The sequence below is a fragment of the Aptenodytes forsteri genome, unplaced genomic scaffold (assembly GCF_000699145.1).
Source record: "Aptenodytes forsteri isolate BGI_AS27 unplaced genomic scaffold, ASM69914v1 Scaffold208, whole genome shotgun sequence".
Taxonomy (NCBI): Eukaryota; Metazoa; Chordata; class Aves; order Sphenisciformes; family Spheniscidae; genus Aptenodytes; species Aptenodytes forsteri.
Window position 1 is genome coordinate 4,707,199 of NW_008794963.1, and position 18,431 is coordinate 4,725,629.

The window sequence follows — 18,431 nt, forward strand, 5'->3', positions numbered from 1 at the left end:
CCTTTGTGTTTCATGGAATGCAGTTTCTTGGCTCAAAAATAAACTTATGCAGTACCGAATTCTTATATTATTACGTCATTAATAGAAATATATTAGATATCTTTAAAATAACTTACAAAGGCTGTTTCCTTTGTATGTAGCATTTACCAGTATACAAATAGTATGTTTATAAAATGAGAACTTGCCAATATATGATAATAGCTCTTTTTATTTTTCTTTCTCAACCATGAAGTTAAATGGAGACTAATCTTTGTGCTATAAAGAAAATTAGTAAGGCAGCATTTGGGAGCTAATGACTGCTCAGGGAAAGCTGACAGCATGTTCCTTGGGAACATTCAACTCGTGAGCAAAGCTCTTTATACAGGGTGGGAGACATCCTGATGTTGGAGCTACATACAAATACTAATTATCAATTATGGCATTTATAGGACATCTGTCTTTGGAGCACACTGTATTTTGTGTGCCTTCTAGCTGAGACTGACCACTTAGTACCTTTTCTCATTATTTGGCTGTCATTTCCAGCTACCAGTCTCTCCAAAGTAAACAGTTTTCTTGTTTCTCTTAGTTTTCATATGTGATGAGATTTATTCCCAGCTGCCTCTGTAAGAAACTGAAGTGATTCCAGCCACTGCAGTTGGATTTTTTTGTTTTGGTTTGGTTTTTCTTTTCTGTAACTAATACTTAAGAATCAAAGCGACGTGTTTGTTTATGAGTTTGAGTGTCCTAGTGTACAGCTTCCCTCAATGTATTCTTGAATATAAAGCTGTGCCCACGCATGTGCACATCCAGATGCATGCCCATGTGCACGCTGGCACATATTAGCCTTTGTGCTTCCAGCATAAAACTAATTTGAATCTGAATGCAACAGTCATCACCCTTGCAAATTCAAAAGCCACCCACTGAATGGATGTTATTGTTCTGTGTGTAACTTGTGCTGAGGATACCACAAATTGCAAACAGGCTACTGAGTTGTAATATCTTTGAAAGTTGTTGCGGCGGTTGTTTCTTAAAACAATGAAGAAAACCCAACATCCAGCCATTCACTAAGTCCAACTGGCCAGACCCATGGCCAGTGCTATCTCTTTCTGGAAACAAATCATGGGAGAACATAATATTTACAAGTTTCAATTTTTGCTAGTGTAAATAATCAAACTTTGGGCCTGATCCTGTTCTCAATTACTTAAATTAATTAATGACAGATGTCCAAAATCAGGGTGAAATTCAACCCTCAAGAGAGAATTCCCACAAGGCCTTTATATAACTGTTTTAAAGGACTTAAGTGATGCTTAGGCTCTGTGCTGGCCCTCTGCAAAGAATAAATTTTACCCAGAATGCTTATTGCTTTGATCCCTTATATATAACTCACATTCTTAAGTTTGCACAGCCACAAAAGATCTATACAGAGCTAAATAGCCAGATCTTCAGCTGGCGTAAATTTATGTAACTTCATTGACCTACATGGAACAGTACCAATTTTCACTACTCTGGCTTAAAGAATCTCCATGGGATAGAGGTAAGTGCGTATGGTGGGTAAATGGATGAAAGGCTCTTCAAATGATGAAAGACTATATTGCTCTGGAAGTGATTTAAGTTAAACTGGAAAAAAGCCACTCCTTTTCCGGAATAAATCACACAGGGAGTATAATTATGCAGTTAAATTTCTTCTCATGCAGTCAAGCTTGAACTTGCCACCACATTTGTGTAAGAAATGAAATGTTTCCCATCTCTCAGCAATATGCTAAGTTCTACATTTAACACACATATATATGCGAGCTATACAAGTATACGTACAAATAGATTTCCTTCCTTCTTTATTTTGAAGGGAAGAGTATTTGTAATTTTCTGTCTTATTCTGAAGACCAAAAATCTGGCCTGGACCTGTGCTCCATATCACCTTGCTGGTAATAAAGAGGGTGGATTTCTAGAACAATTTCAAGGGCAGTAAAGAAAATCTCTTATTTCCTGTTTTATGCTCTCTAGTCTACGTAACCTTTTTTTCCTGAACAGTTGTGTGCTGGTTTTTTACCATCCTAAATACACTGTTACACAGGTAATCTTTAGAAATGCATGATGCAGAGCCACCTTACAGTATTGTTGATTCTTCTGTTTGTATCTGCAATCACAGAATGAGTGGATCATTCAGAGAACTGGTGTGCTTAGCATTGCTGAGTTTTAAACACAAGAATATTTGTCTGTCATGGGAATTCCTATCCTACTGCAAGGCTTTTTTTTTCCCCCAGTTATGTATTTAAGTAGTAATTGCTTTCTTTCCAGCTGTTACACATCTGTATTGAAGGCTGGGGAAACTGGCGGTGGTCTGAACCATTCAGTGTGGACAATACAGGGACCTTTATTCGTACTATTCAGTACAAGGGCCGGACAGCATCACTTATTATCAAGGTTCAGCAGCTCAATGGAGTGCAAAAGCAAGTATGTATTTGATCCAGTTTGGAAAAAATAACATGAGTAACTTAAACTGTTATGTATTAATGAATTAGTCACCTTATTATTTATTCTCTCCTACTGGGATCTGCAAAAAACCAAGTATAACAGTCTTCTGGGGGCATTTTTGAGAGTTTTTACAACTCTCTTCTTCGCTTTGGTAAGGATCTTAGCATTTAAAAGCTCAATTACCACCACATATTTTACATGTTCCAGTAAACATCCCTTTGCGTGGTTTATAAGTTCTGACAGTGCTAAGTTACACAATCTCTTGCATATTTTAAGCTCTTGAGAAGCAGAATTCTGGGGTTTTTTTTAAGAAATTGTTCATACCTTATTCTGCGTTGTAATTCAGGCCCTTCTATTGTTAAAAGAGAAAGAAGTAATGACCAAATTAACATTTGAAAATGGGCTGCTGTGCAGTAACTTTTCACATACTATCTTTGTAAAGAGATCTGTAATAACACTGCAGTCATTCTGCCTGCGTTGGCGGAAGCCAGAGCATGTGGTGGACATAACATGTTCAGCTCATGGATATGGCAGAGTGCCTTATGTTGCGCAACTAAAATACAGCTGATCAGACAAGAACAGTGCCTGGCATCACTGAAAGCCCTGCTGAGATTTTGCTTGGTAGATTGTAGCTATGGTGTGCGCCCTCATTAATGAAAAGCAAATGAAGATGGTTGTAGCAGGGATACACGTGGAATGCTGTTCCTTGGTATAGCTTAGAAAAAGTCAGACACATGTTCTATGATAAACAATTCATGTGTGATGGACAGCAACAACTCTGAGTCTAATTTGGTCATTTCCTAGGTGGGTGCACTTAAATACAGAAATATGGCACAGCCATTTAATGGAATTACAAGCTTTAAAACAGCAAACATACTGAAAGGTCTGGATCACTGGATTGTGATGGGAATGTAAGGTGTCAGTAGAAAGCTTTCTTCTGAAGTACATCACTGTGTCTGCTCAGAAAGGGCTCAGCATTCAGACACCATCACAGTACTCTTAAAATCCAACCAGAGCTATGTCAGCTGTGGGCAGTACTGCTGAGTTCAGTAGGAACGAAAGTGGATATGTTACATGTTTCTTTCAAGCCCGGATACTGCTTTAGCAATATTTCAAGCATTTTAATGCCTAGGTTTCTATGAAATTGCACATACGTTTGGCCAATAAAAATAATGTTTTACCATTCACTGCCTTCAGCAGTGCTTGGGAAAACCTAAAATAGGGAGATTATTCTTGTACAGGTTTTCACTCTATAATTCAATTTTGACCTTTCTTTTTCACAATTGTTTATATATGAGCTGCATATTTTTGTGTGTTTTAGATCCTAATCTGTGGAAGACAGACAGTCTGTAGTTACCTTTCCGAAAGTATTGAACTGAAAGTGGTTCAGCATTACATTAGTCAGGATGGACAGGCCGTTGTTAAAGAACACATCAACTGCCTTGCAGCCAAGCAGAAGTTGCCTTCATATGTCCTAGAAGACAATGAGCTCACTGAGCTGAGTGTGAAAGCTACAGGAGATGAAGACTGGTCCCGAGACGTATGTCTAAGTTCTAAACATACAGAACACAGCACTGTCATTCAGGTATGACTAGAAATAGGCATATGGAATATAGCATAAAAAATGTCTGAGAGAACTGGGGACTTTGCGTTTAGACTTCTATTTGATATGATGAAATGTTGAACGTTATCATCCTGAAATAATTTTAGTGTAATGCTGCTGATCTCTCTGCATACAGGTACCATCTTCAAAGAGTTCAATTACATATGTGTGGTGCACAATTTTGACTTTAGAGCCCAACTGTCATGTGCAGCAACGATTAGTAAGTACATTTAATGTCTCTGAAATCTAAATGTTTATGCCTTACATGTCATATAATAAATTAAGGGCAGAATGACCCACTTTAAATATTTATTAATAGCTTGTTTCAACAGTTGTAATACTGGAATAAAATTAGCCTTAAAGTGGTATATTCTTTTCTTTTTGTAGATTGTTTTCAGCCCTCTTTTCATTGTAAGGAGCCATCTTCCAGACCCAATTATCATACATTTAGAGAAAAGAAGTCTGGGACTGAATGAAATGCAAGTGATTCCAGGGAAAGGACAGGAGAAAGCACTGCAAAATATAGAACCTGATCTTACACACCACCTGACATTTCAAGCCAGGTAAAATTCTCACTTTCCTTGAAAATGGTTCATTTGTACGGAAAAGAAGGAATAATTTACACTTCAATTTCTGGTGCATTTTTTCCAAGACAATGACATATGCAGAGGAGATACAACAGAACAAGCATATGTGGCCTGAAATGATATGGTAGGAAATATTACATTTGATATAACTATCCTAAGCGCATTGGCATTTGTTTGCTTAAGCAGTCCACGTTTTTGTGTTTTGAAAAATAAATTCATAAATGATCTGGAAATGTTTTTTGAGAATACTGAAGAGTTTCTGAGGTCTCGGACACAAAAGTCATTACAGTGTCATAACAAATTCATGCATGTCAGTTAATGCTCAGGAACGTGTTAGACATCGTAACTTGATTCATCCATGATTACCTTGAGAGTGTTCCTACGGCAGAGTACGCTTAGAAGGCTTCATTAAAGAAAATGTTAGTGCTACTAATGCTTGATCTTGTTGTGTAAGTGACTGAATCTGTTTTCAATGACAGGGAGGAAGATGATCCATCAGAGTGCGCAGTCCCTATCTCAACCACGCTAATTAAACAGATAGCGACTAAATCCTATCCAGGTGGCAATGTCAACCAAATACTGTCCGAGTTCTATGGCACTGCTAATCCTCCCCAGCCTGCATGGCCATATAATAGGAAGGATTCAGACAGGTAATTCTTTGCTAAACCTTCTTCATGGTTGTTGTGTTGCCTTTTCAAATAAACTGAAATCACGTTCAAGAAGACTGTATGTGATCAACATTGAATATGTTTTCAGTAATTACATGATTGCTGTATGTAAGCTGCAGAATCTGTTGCAGGTGGGAAAAAAGTGAGGTCAGCCTAGGGACTGCCCTTGATTACACTGAGAAGATTGCGTCAGCAAGGATTAAAAAAATGGAACCAAAAAAAAAAGCACCTTCTTTAGCTCTAGAGGCCGTTGTTTATTCAGTAGCTGTGTGTTTCAGTATAGAAACAGGGAGTTGCTGTAGGAGGAGTTGCTGAGAAAAAAAAAAATGGAAAAGTGGTCTTATGACTACAAAAGTCACAGGTTTAGTTCCGAAGGATAGTGGTAATTTTGTTAAGGTGTTTCTTCAATTGACCCAATTTAGGTTTAGCTTATGAAGTTAAAAATATGTCTTTATAGCCTACATGTAGCTAGATCTGTCCGACAGCATCTCAGTATGTTCCAGAATGATAAGGTAAGAGGAGATTGTTTTTCTATTTCAAAACCAGAAAAGACTTGCAAATTTCTGAAAATGACAGCTTATCATTTGTAATCTTGAATTCATTATTCCTTTGACTTTCTCTTTTTGTTTATTTGTTTTTGAACAGCAATGAACAACTCTCCCAGTGGGATAGCCCAATGCGGGTAAAGCTGTCAGTGTGGAAACCATGTGTTAAAACTCTGCTGATAGAACTCCTGCCCTGGGCTTTGCTTATCAATCAGTCCAAGTGGGACCTCTGGCTATTTGAAGGAGAGAAGATCATTCTTCAAGTACCTACTGGGAAAGTAATTATACCTCCCAACTTCGAGGTAACTTTGCTATTCACGTTAACAGGCACAGTTCTGCTAAACATTCTGATTCTGAAGAATGGTTATTAATCCAGATGATTCCCACTTTCCAGTCACTGTGTCTATTAGTCATATGATGAGGAGCAGAAATAACAACAGAAATTTGCCACGCTGACTGAGCCACTGAGTGGGTAGCATGACATACTTGATAGCAATGTCTGAAGAACAACATGTCTTAAAGATGCATAGTTAAATATTGTTTGTGAGACACTGTAGGAAGAAGACCTGCATGCCATCTGATTCAGCAGCCTTCTCTCCTTCCTCCCAGTTCAGCCAATGAATCCGCAACATGGGCATAATGTAGCAGCCCAAGTAAATTGCTATAAAGGCCAAATACAGACTTTGGCCCATGCTCTGCCGACCTGTCACTTGGGAAGTGTGTTGACCACAGTAGCAAAGCTGACAGCCTGGAAGGAATGTTTGGTTTGGGAGTGTTTTAGGTCAAGTTGTTTCATAGCTCGTATGCTACCAAGAAAGGTTTGATAATGAGATATGGTGAATTATGAACAAGGAAGATTCTTTAGGATGCCTGCTTTCCTTAATTCAGAGCTTTATGTAATGGATCTTCTCACATACCTTAGCTTGGCCATGCACATGCTTTTTTATTACAACCCCAATATTCTTTATTTGTGAAAGAATTAAAATAATTTGATACAGCAGCTTGTCAATTCCAATTGGACAATCTGATACTTCCTGTTCATTTTGCCATCTTTTTTTCCCCCCATGTATGTCTGTTAATAAACAAAAGGTCTGCCTATTAACATGTCTCAGTGAGACTGGTCTTGATTCCACCATGAGGGTCAGTCCCATATCTGCGTTGTGGTTTCATCTATCCTTGTACCACATAGAAAGTATCAGAGGGAGAAAGGGAGGAAATGAGATTGACTTCATACTGGAAACTATGCTTAACTCTAGTAGAAGTGTATCGGAACTGTCAACAAGTGATAATCAGTCATTTTTCACTTGCAGGAAGCTTTTCAGGTTGGAATATACTGGGCAAACACTAATACTGTGCACAAATCAGTGGCAATTAAACTGGTTCATAATGTGACGTCCCCGAAATGGAAGGATGCCGATAATGGGGAAGTAGTAACATTGGACGAAGAAGGTTTTGTTGAAGCTGAAATAAAACTCGGTGCTTTCCCAGGTCATCAAAAGGTTAGAAGAAAATTATTATGATTTATAACTTTATCATTTAAAAAGAAAGTCACGTAGCAGATGAAAACAATCAAATGTATGCAGTGTGAAAGCTCCTCCCTAATTATGTTAATACATGTAAAACATAATGAGAGTGTAAACAATATATGAAGTATAATTTAAAGAATTAGATTGCCAAAAACATTCTGCCCAACTCATCAAGATAATACAACATCTGCTGGAAAAAGAATTAATGAATTCTCAGTCTTGTTTGGAAAACATTGACAGATGCAACTTCAAAAGTATGTGATGTGGCTCCAGTTACGAAGTGCATGAATACAGGCAGGATTTCCACAGTTAAAAAGAAAATGGCAGTTCTGTCACTCTGTTCAATACCTTTTGTGGTTTTGTGTGTGACCTCATCATAGTTTTTATTATTTTACAGTTGTGTCAATTCTGCATTTCTTCGATGGTTCGACAAGGTATACAAATTCTACAGATAGAAGATAAGACAACATTAATCAATGATACATCATATCAAATCTATTATAGGCCACAGCTTTCTATTTCCAAACCCCACTCAGGAGAAGAGGTAAAGCACTGTGGAAACTGTTTTTGTTTGTCATCTGCGATACATGGGTGTTTAGATTTGTATGGTCTCAACTGCATATAGCAGAGCTTGAACAGAAATCCTTAGACGTAGTAATGATAAAGTATTTTACGTCATTTTAATTTAAAATACAGAATCCTGGGTAAATTCAACTCCAATAATTAACTGTGATCAGAAATCTGTGCAAAGCAGGAGATTCTTGCACATTGCAGAATTAGTTCTGCCTGTTCTCCATCTGTTCAGGCACTAATGGCCATTTCTATAAAATAGGCAGTGTAATCCGTAGTAGCTGTTGAAATTGTTCTCAGAATTTTTACTGAGTTCACGTGTAAAAGAGGTATATTGGCCTGGCAGGCTGAAAAATTTTGTTATCCTTTTGGGAAGATTCCAGTTATCTGAACAAAGCTGCAGAACTAGAGACATGCCCAAAGTTTATGTATTTCAGCAAACTGCATCAAATCATGCATATTGGTTTTCTAATAATCCATTGCAGAAAGTTCTGCCTGTTCTCCATCTGTTCAGGCACTAATGGCCATTTCTATAAAATAGGCAGTGTAATCCGTAGTAGCTGTTGAAATTGTTCTCAGAATTTTTACTGAGTTCACGTGTAAAAGAGGTATATTGGCCTGGCAGGCTGAAAAATTTTGTTATCCTTTTGGGAAGATTCCAGTTATCTGAACAAAGCTGCAGAACTAGAGACATGCCCAAAGTTTATGTATTTCAGCAAACTGCATCAAATCATGCATATTGGTTTTCTAATAATCACATAGTATATTTAAGAACTAGCTTACAGGAACCAAAATGTATGCATGGTCAATACATTTTAATCAACCATTTATACATATTTATTGAAGATTACATTTATAGTAAAATATGTGGAAAGAATTCTCAGGGTCAAACTTGCTAGAGGAGTTGGCAGATAAACAAATTTTTAAAGTTCCCTATTTCTGTATTCTTTTCCTTCTGCATTAGTTTTCTTCACATCAGTATCTACGTTTGTGCATCACGAATTTTGTGGCAGTCTAATGAGATGGTGAATTGGAAGAATGTTGAGGCTAAAATCCATTCTTAGTTTTTTGTCTACAAATGGATTTTCTTCTCACAGTTATGTTACAGTCATGTAACTGTTGCTTTTGGTAGAGTTATGTTGTGCAACTGAGAGTGGACTGTAGATAACTGTGCTCAGTTAACTGCATAAGTATACCTGAAGACAGAATCTGGCCAAATAGCTTTTAATGCAATGGACTTAGTGCAACCTTTAGCTAGTTGTGGTCAATTGGCTACTTGAGACTGTTCTGTGCAAGGTCAACATGAATAAACTTCCTGTTAGGAGCCAGCATGTCGTGCTACCACCATCTTTTTTCTTTCCAGGACTTCCACTCATCAGACAGTACGGTGTTCAGCGTCAGTCCAGCTGGGGCACCACCCAGCAAGACGCTGAGCACTGTGCCCTGCTGGGACCTGATGTCGGACACCAGTCCCTTAACTTCAGGGCCACCTCTTAGTGAAAAACGCATACAGCTGAGTTTCAGTCCAGGCGGCTGCACTGGGAGTTGTGAGCTGTGGAGCCTACCAGCTGTCATTAAACACGAGTTTCCTAGACAGAGCGTGGCAGTCCCCACAGGGGTTTGTAGTGAAAGTGGATTTTGTACCAGGTACTGTATGCTGAACAGTCATGAATAATGAACTTTGCTTGTTGCTATAAAGCCTCAGCTAGTAACAAACCATAAGAGATTAATGCAAAAGTCAGAGTAACACATGCCCCCTGTATGTAAAGGCAAGTCTTACTTCAATTTAAAAATTGTTACGTTTTGATGGTTTTGATGCTTTTATTGTAACTGCTTTAATGTTATGGCCATGTACAAGTTGTACAGTTTTTATAATTTATGGGCTGCTATTTTTTTACATGCGTACAAAATAAGAGCATGAAAAGTTTATATTCAAGGTTATGGTCTCTTAATTTCTGGGTAACAATTTAAGAGTTCAAGGACAGTGAAATAATACAATACAAAAAGTTAGGTTTTGTTTATAAAAGGTAAAAATATATTTTAGTAATAATAAGAGGATAAACAGGAAAAGAAAAAAAGGGATGAAACTATTTTGAGACTACAACAAGGAAAGATTTCCAAGTTTTAAAGCTTGAAATGTCCAAATGTGCATTCCACTTACAAACAAATGCATCCAGCTAGTTAAAAATAACAGTCCAATGACTTGTCAGATGCCCAGCTTTAATTCTCAGACCTGATATCTGAATCTATTCATGCTTATGCTGGTATAAACAAGCAACAATCTGCTGAAATTAGAGAAGCTACATCAGTATATATTACCAGCCATATGATCTTTCGCTTGCCTGAAGTGCTTGATACCATTCAAACCCTCATACAGTTCCTCTGCAGAGTCTAAGAGGTTATCATTGTGGATACTAAAGATTCTCACACGGACTTCAGATGAAAAAAAACTTAAAATGCGAAGAACAAGGAAAGGATTCCATATAATTCTGAGACAGGCATAGAGGATCTCATGTTCCTAATCAAATTTTCAGACTGGATTTTTAAAATCCCCATGAAGTGAAGTTTTTTAGAAATAGCCAATAAATTTGCACAAGAAAAAAAAAAATTGTGTTTATGTATGAAGACATTTTATGTAGCTAATGAGTAGAACTAAATTAGTTTATTTTCATTTTGGAAATTTATGTAGTGATGATCCATAACACTAACATTTGAAAGGGCGATAGCATTGTGGATCATTCCAGGGGAGCAGTCAGTTACAAATTTATGTGTTTGTTAAAAATATCTTTCATGTGTATCAGAGAAGTATGCGTGCAAATTCTTCTGAAAAATTTTAAAGATTTATGTTGAAAATTTGGGCCTACAATCTCATGTTTTTACTTTAATATAAATCTAAATCTCTGCTGGCTAGGGCTCTCATCTTGCCAACACACGTGCTCAATTTAACTCATGAGTAGTCTCTATGAAGTGATTTCTTCTCTAACGTTGTTTTTCGTGCTATTTCCACGTGTTCTTCTGTTTAAATATAATTCTCAGAGGAGATATGTACTTGCCTAAATGTATATAAATATCTGTGGAATTGGAACTCGATCATAAAGAATCTTACAGATGCTGGTTTTGAATGGTTTTAATTGTCCGGAGTAATAATATGTAAAGATTTCATCCAAATCATGCATAATCAAATATATCTGCTTCTGTTTTAGAGCTATAGCACTGACTTACCAAGAGCATCTCGGCGTGACGTACCTAACACTTACAGAAGATCCTAGTCCTCGTATAATTATCCACAATAGGTGCTCCATTCCATTGCTTGTAAAAGAGAACTTCAAAGGTAGGCACTATGCAGTAATTAGAAACAGTGCACTGTTGTAGTATAAATTATTTTACTGTATCTCCAATACAAAGTTGAGTTCAGTATGTGTTTTGGTTATAACAAGAACTTGACGCCCTCGTAAAGTTCTATCTCAAAGTGAGAGACTCTGGAAGATACTGAAGCCTGGAAGCTAGTGGAGCTAATCATGAGGTCAGGAGTATGAACTCACATGGCTCCAGGCTTTTGGGTCTCCCTGGTTCCAGCTGTCAAGGTGACTTGGCTGTAGGAAGCTAGTAGGCAGTGGAGTTTTGTTGACATCAGTTCAATCCCATGGAACATTTACATCTCCTCAGATTTGCAAATGTAACACAAAACATATTGCCAAAATTCCAGTTACAGTATGTTAATGTAATGATCAGTGGAACATTATTTGTGTACATCTTAATGACATAAAAAAGAAAAGGAAAAAAACCCGAACACATAAAATTCCAACCAATAGAAAAGTAATGTTTTTATTTATTAGTAATATTTCAGACAAACTTCCTCATTTGTGTAAGCATAGGTAGTTTTGATTTAATACGGGTTTTAGAAAGCCCTAATCTTGTATATTTTATAAAATTTCAGATACACCAAAGTTTGAAGTTTATTGTAGAAAGATTCCAGCTGAATGTTCAGTTCATCATGAACTTTACCATCAAGTCTCCAGCTATCCAGATTGTAAAACAAGAGATTTGTTGCCCAGCATTCTTCTGAAAGCGATGTCATCTGATGAATTAGTAAATGAATGGAGTGATTTTGTGGACATCAACAATCAAGGAACACAAGTAAATTGTTATAAACTATTTCCTAGTTCACAGCATAAGTGGTTGTCTTCCTGACCTGCACAGTATATTGTTCCTCTGCAATAAGCATATCCTTTCGGTTGGTTTGGGGGTTTTTTATTTAAGTCTTGGGAGCTCTTCTTCCTAAGTCTCTTCCTGTGGAAGTTTTAGAATACAGATTACCTTCTTCACTGGCTGTTTTTAAAAATAGCTAGATCAAAAATACAGGCTTTCTAGTGCTGAATTTTATTACTTCTTTTTAATCAACCTGGTGTTCCCTGGAAAAATCAGTCCTGAAAATTTCTGGCCCCTATAAGCAAAGAATCCCACAGGATCTAGGAAAATCCTTCTATTTGGTAACTTAATTATCACAGGATTTTTATCTTTACATCTTGTAGGAATCATCACTGTCATTCTCCTTCTGTGTCTTCACAGAAGGCTACACATGTCATTCTAAAACAAGACAAAAACCCCCCTTTCTTTCCTTCTGTTATTTTTCTCCTGTTTTGAGGTAAATGAAAACTTCCTTGACTGGAGTAATTCTTTTTGATGGGAATTTTTTCCATCTTTGAAGTCATTAGTTTACATGGAATCAACATAAACTGCTTGGCTCTTTGAAAGAAATACTAGTTTCAGATGTTTTCCCTGGGGACCAATCACAAAATGCTCTTGATTATTGAGTGTTATGTTATATAGCAAGTAGTTCAGTTTCATTCAGCAAGCCAGTCAAGCAATGCAAGGTTTCAAATTTCAGTCATTAATGTTATGCCAGACCAGGGTTCTTTATAAGTATCTGGCTCCTAGAAGGAATTAGATGCTAAGACAACATTTGGGGATCATTGTCTACTTGAAGAACTCTTCAAATAAAAAGTGTAGCCTTCTGTTATTGAAGTTTTAGGGTTTACATGTAGAGAATTTCCCCAGGATTTCTCAGTCAGTCATTCTCTTAGAAAACTATAAATATAAGTAAATAAGGAATATGCTAATAGCTTCACATACAACTCAGTTCAGATTGTGAAATAACTGGGATTTAGAGGATCTTAGGTAATTTGTACTCTTTCTACCTAGTCACAGATAGGTGGTACTTATTCTATTAGAACGAAAATTTTATTAATTTTACTAAAATTAAGCTATTTATCTTTATCATCAGAATCATCTGAAATTGGAATTAAAATGACCAATCTTTAAGATCAACGAGGGTTTTTTAGAATAATGAGGGTGTATTGAAAATTGAGTAAATGTCCTTTTTTCTCCAATTCCATCATGCAGAATTGCGAATCTCTTTTAGATAAACCAAGGATTAAAACTGATGTATCGAAATTAGAAATTCTCCTATGTAATTCTCAGAAGAATAAGACATAATTAAATTTTGTTCATCAAATTATCTGTACAAGTTTATCATAAATAGTGTAAGGAGAATCAGTTTAAGTGCTGATTCTACTAAACTTCCAAGTGCTTTTCCTTCAGGTGACTTGTTAACAGCAGTAAAGATTCTTCAAGACAAACAACTGTTTATTTTACCTGTGCTAGCCCATTATCTTTGTGTTATTCCTTGAGTTTGCTTTCCTTTAAATTATAGCTTCTGTCATTACAATCTAGTAAACAATTGTGTTGACAGTAGCCCGACAAGAAAACAGAAGCCAGCTTGCTCTAACAAGGACTGCTGTGAGTTTTCCAAACGTAAAAAGACCTTGATCTTTTATATTCTGGAAAAACACAAAACTTGCACGGAAATATTGCAGAATTAAGCTCCAAAACCACTACATCATTTCTTTAAGTAGAATATTTATTCCTAAGGACAACTTGTTCAGAATGAAAGTTTGCACATCTGTAAGCAAGACACAAACCTGTTGTCACGTTCCCATTTTCCTGCCATTTCAGACGTTTTACGCTTTCCAATAGACTTTTGCCATTTCTTTGTGGCAGCACCTTGCTTGTGAAGGTGTGCTCACCAAATCAGTTTAGATGGCTTAAAAATGTTTTAAGTGTTGAGTTGTTAAGCAAGTCTTCATGAATCCAAAATTTTACTTATTTTTTCATCTTCGTGTGTTTTGCATCATGCTATCAGCCATTCATCTAACCAGCTCTGAGCTGGGGCATAGCAACATAATGTTAATTTAGGGGTTTGTTTTCCAGAGGAGGAGGTGGGATTTTGCAGGGCTCCAGGAATATGCCTTTCTCCTTAATTCAAAATTACAAATTAAAATTTCCTATTTATTCTTTTTTCATATAACCTCCACCCTCCCCAGCACGTCTTGCTTATTTCTGGAGAAGTTGTTTCTTATTAAAATGTATTCAGTTATACAGTTAAAGGATGAGGTGCAAATTTCATCTTGCTGTACAACTGAAATACTTAAAGTATCAGAGCTGTTATTTTCTGAAGTATTGAAATCTGTTTCTGTTTTTCCTGAACAGTATCACGGTTCGAGTAAAATATCTCGACCAGAAGGCATTAATACGATTAATTCAAATTATGATGTTGAAAATAATAATTTCAGTAGCATTCCATACATTTCTAACTCTCTCCACTAGATTGTGTTCTTAACTGGCTTTGGCTATGTTTATGTGGACATTGCCCATCAGTGTGGAACAACAGTCATAACGTTGGCCCCAGAAGGAAGAGCAGGACCCGTCGAGATCAACCTCAACAGGTACATAAAGCACATAAAAGATGATAAAAAGCATTGCCAAACAGTGCTGAAAGGTCATTTGGGTTTCTAAGCATTAACTGACTTACAAACTTTGGCTTAACTGTTTGTTTTGTTTAATACTGCTGCATGCTCTGTGGCATATGTTTAGACCATATGTTATGCTTTGTATATCACGGTTAAAAAAGGACAATCTAACATCAAAAGTCATGTCACTTTAGGGTAAACACTAGATGTCTGATACAAAAAGAAGTCCTGAGTTGTTCATTAAAAAAAGACATCTTCCGTCATAATTAATTTTGAGTGTGTTCATCAGTTTAAAATGTATCTAGCTAGGTCCTGCCATCTGTAATCATACAAGCTCCTACTAAAATTGGTAGGAAGCTTGATGTGCAAGGGCTGTAGAAATAGTTTTACAGTCAGTAATTAACTGTACTTGATTATAACACTCTTCTTTAGAAGACTTCCCTACACACCACAACCTGGTCCTTAGCTCCATTCAAGTGCAATTATAACACTACCTATTTCCAAGATGCAGAATGCCTGGCCTCCAGCAGTGCTGTTACAATTAGAGTGGAATTTGTTGTACTGTTTTTAGTTGTGCTGTAATTAAGTATTAATCCCCAAGAAACTGGTCATCAGCAGTACATAATAGCCCACTTGCTACTTAAACTTGGCAATGGGCAGTTAACACTGGAGGGGGGGAGGCCCTCAATCCCATCGGTATAAAAATGCTGTGGTGCTTTCATTGGAGGGCACTCACTGCATGTGATGTGAAATGAATTATCCATAATAGTAACTTTCAGTAGCGGCTCCCAGAAAATATTGTAACAGCTGAGGCTGTACGTGAATTATCAGAAAATTGTATTTGTTGTCTGCTTTATCTGGCTCTGTTGCAAAGCCAATAGGGAATTACTGTGTATATAGAGACATTCCTGTCCAAACTATCCTGTTGATTGATAAGAAAGAAAGAGAAACCTGGCATAGATGTGTAATATCCCATTTCTTAGAAGACCTGCTGGGTGGTACCCACTGTGGTGATTAAGGCTGCCAGATCCCATTAACATTAACGGGACTTGTACAATGAGTTTCCCATGTATTATAGAGAACATCTCTCCTGATAGCATTTTGAGAAAGCAAGATGCCAGGTGAACTCAAAATACATGAAGTAACAGAACTTCTTTTCCCTTCTGTCCAGAAGTCAAGAGCAGACCCTGTCACTGAAAATGTTCATCAGTCAGTTAAGTCTTGCTGCATTTGATGATATTACAAACCACAAAGTGTCGTCTGAACTTCTGCGTCTCACAGCAGACAATGTTTTCCTCCACATGGCCCCAGCCACCAACTACTTGAGACCCCTGTCGCAGGAGTTCCAGCGGGACGCCGTGGAAGGCCTCCCACAATTTCATTGTCTCCAAGTGTATTGTGAAGACTTGCAACTGGACAATCAGTTGTACAGCAAATCCAATTTCCATTTTGCAGTCCTGCTGTGCCAAGGAGAGAAAAATGAGACCATGCAGTGGTCCAGAGTGAACAACCTCATTGTTTGTAACAAAGATTTGGAAAGCTATAAGGAAAACTGCTTTATAAAACTCTGCATTGCTTTTACCAAGGAAGAGAATTTTGTGTTTCATGTGAATGACCTCAGCTTTGAGCTCAAACCAGCTAGGCTGTATGTGGAAGACACCTTTGTTTACTACATTAAGACTTTGTTTGATACATATCTTCCAGAAAACAAAACCGCTTGTCAGTCCATCAATACTTCAGATACTACCCTGATACTGCCTGAACAAGTGAGAGAGCATGCAAGAGCTTTAGTCAAGCCAGTGAAGTTAAGAAAATTAACAATACAACCTGTTAATCTCCTTGTCAGTATTCATGCTTCATTGAAACTGTATATAGCATCAGATCACACCCCTCTCTCCTTCTCTGTGTTTGAGCGAGGACCCATCTTCACCACTGCCAGGCAACTTGTCCATGCCTTGGCCATGCATTATGCTGCTGGAGCACTTTTCAGAGCAGGTCAGTACTTTTCCATAACATGCAACATTTTCATTAGGTACCAGGATTCTGTGATTGTCTCTCAAGCTGAATAACCTAGATGGTAGCCATACAATTATTGTTTTCTTCAAACACTGTTTGATAATGATATTTTCAGACACCTTTCATGTCCTGCCATACGACAGAAGGGAAATAAAATGGCTGAGCAGACACTAGTGAAGATTTGTAAAGTTGTGCTAAACATTAGCCAGCCGCCTGCAGGCTTTACGAAACCCTGAACACAGCATAAAAATGTATTCTAGCTGGCTTAGATTTTGTCATTTTATATTATAGCACTAGTCAGAATCAACCCACATTCCTCACATAAACTCCCCAAAACTACATTTAATCAAATTATTCAGCCTGTTGCTCTGCATTCAGAAGTAAATTATAGCCCTGAATGTTGTTTTGTTGTTAAAACTCCTTTTGGCTGCAGTTTATGATTAGGAATCTGTCTTTCTTCATACAGCCTTCATGCTAAACTGGCACACAGATGTTTGTTGTCCTTTGATCCAAGAACTATGAAGTTTGCTGTTACTAACTTTTTTCCATATAGGATCAATAGTGAGCAATTAGTCTATTAGGTTAGCAGGTACATTCTGTTTCCCATAAATATTAATTTAGAAATAATGAAATTTGGTCTCTACTGTGTCTTAGTGTGGAACGGAATTTGTACCTGAGACAGGAGGAAGCTCCTGCATGATCCCACAAGTAAAGCAGTCCACACTGAAACGTGGGATTTATTTTCGTACAATACTAATGGTCAGATTTTCTGAAATCCTGATGCTTCCATTTGTGCTGCACACATAGCTGCAACCTGATTTCTGTGCACAGTTTCCAGAATTGTACACATGCATTTCAGGTATTTATAAATAGAGAGATGCTGATGTGGTCTCTCACTGTATGCATACGTGACTTGCATAGCTGATTATGGCAACTGTGTACACAATTGTGCACCAGAACATTGTGCATCGATTCATTATTTTCTTGCATTATTTTGCTTGCAAAATTTGCAGGTTTTTCTTTTTACTACTTGTTTGGATTTGTTTTACAGTCAAATCCCATAGTACAATAGGGGAGATCTAGTTTCTTGCTAATTAAGAGTGAAACTGTGGCCAAATATGGTCCACAGTGTGAATGTTTCTCCCCACAACTGGCTAGGAGTGGTGATAGAAGTGGTGATAGACTGCAGCAGGAAATTGGGGTTATACTGGCTTTTCATCCTCAACATCTCAGGTGAGGCACATATGCTAGTGAGGGATTCCTGAGCCTGGTCTTGGTCTTTCCTCCTGTGCTACCCTTGCAGCGTGCAGCAGTGCACAGGCCACCCCTTGCTCTGGGCTCATGATGTTGCTGAAATCAAGCAGGTTTAAATATTAAGAAGTAAGGTTTGCTTCAGTGGAACTTCTCTTCAGGAAAATACATAAGCATATATTTAGTTACTACTTAAATCCCACTCAAAGCACTAAAACTAAAATGTATTTTTGAAAGTGGTTACCATGATTAAAATGGTGAATTGTGTTGATTAATGTTTGCTTGGGCATAGAAGATGCTTTATTTTGAAGAGTTTGTGACACTTGTCAAAAGGCTGACTGTGTCAACAAAGTTAAAAAGGAGGAAAAAATCGAGCAAAAAGCTTTATATGGTCTGCAAACCATG

The 18,431-nt window shown here is 37.3% G+C and overlaps 1 protein-coding gene across 1 annotated transcript in view; it reads left to right on the top strand.

The window, feature by feature from the left end:
* VPS13B (vacuolar protein sorting 13 homolog B) overlaps positions 1 to 18,431 on the top strand; it is a 512,636-nt gene that overhangs the window by 471,698 nt on the left and 22,507 nt on the right. Inside the window, 13 exon segments of the mRNA XM_009275488.2 lie at positions 2,275 to 2,430; positions 3,773 to 4,036; positions 4,191 to 4,274; positions 4,442 to 4,617; positions 5,121 to 5,291; positions 5,955 to 6,156; positions 7,165 to 7,353; positions 7,778 to 7,924; positions 9,314 to 9,597; positions 11,154 to 11,281; positions 11,888 to 12,087; positions 14,617 to 14,735; positions 15,931 to 16,754. Coding sequence (XP_009273763.1) covers positions 2,275 to 2,430; positions 3,773 to 4,036; positions 4,191 to 4,274; positions 4,442 to 4,617; positions 5,121 to 5,291; positions 5,955 to 6,156; positions 7,165 to 7,353; positions 7,778 to 7,924; positions 9,314 to 9,597; positions 11,154 to 11,281; positions 11,888 to 12,087; positions 14,617 to 14,735; positions 15,931 to 16,754 — 2,944 coding nt within the window.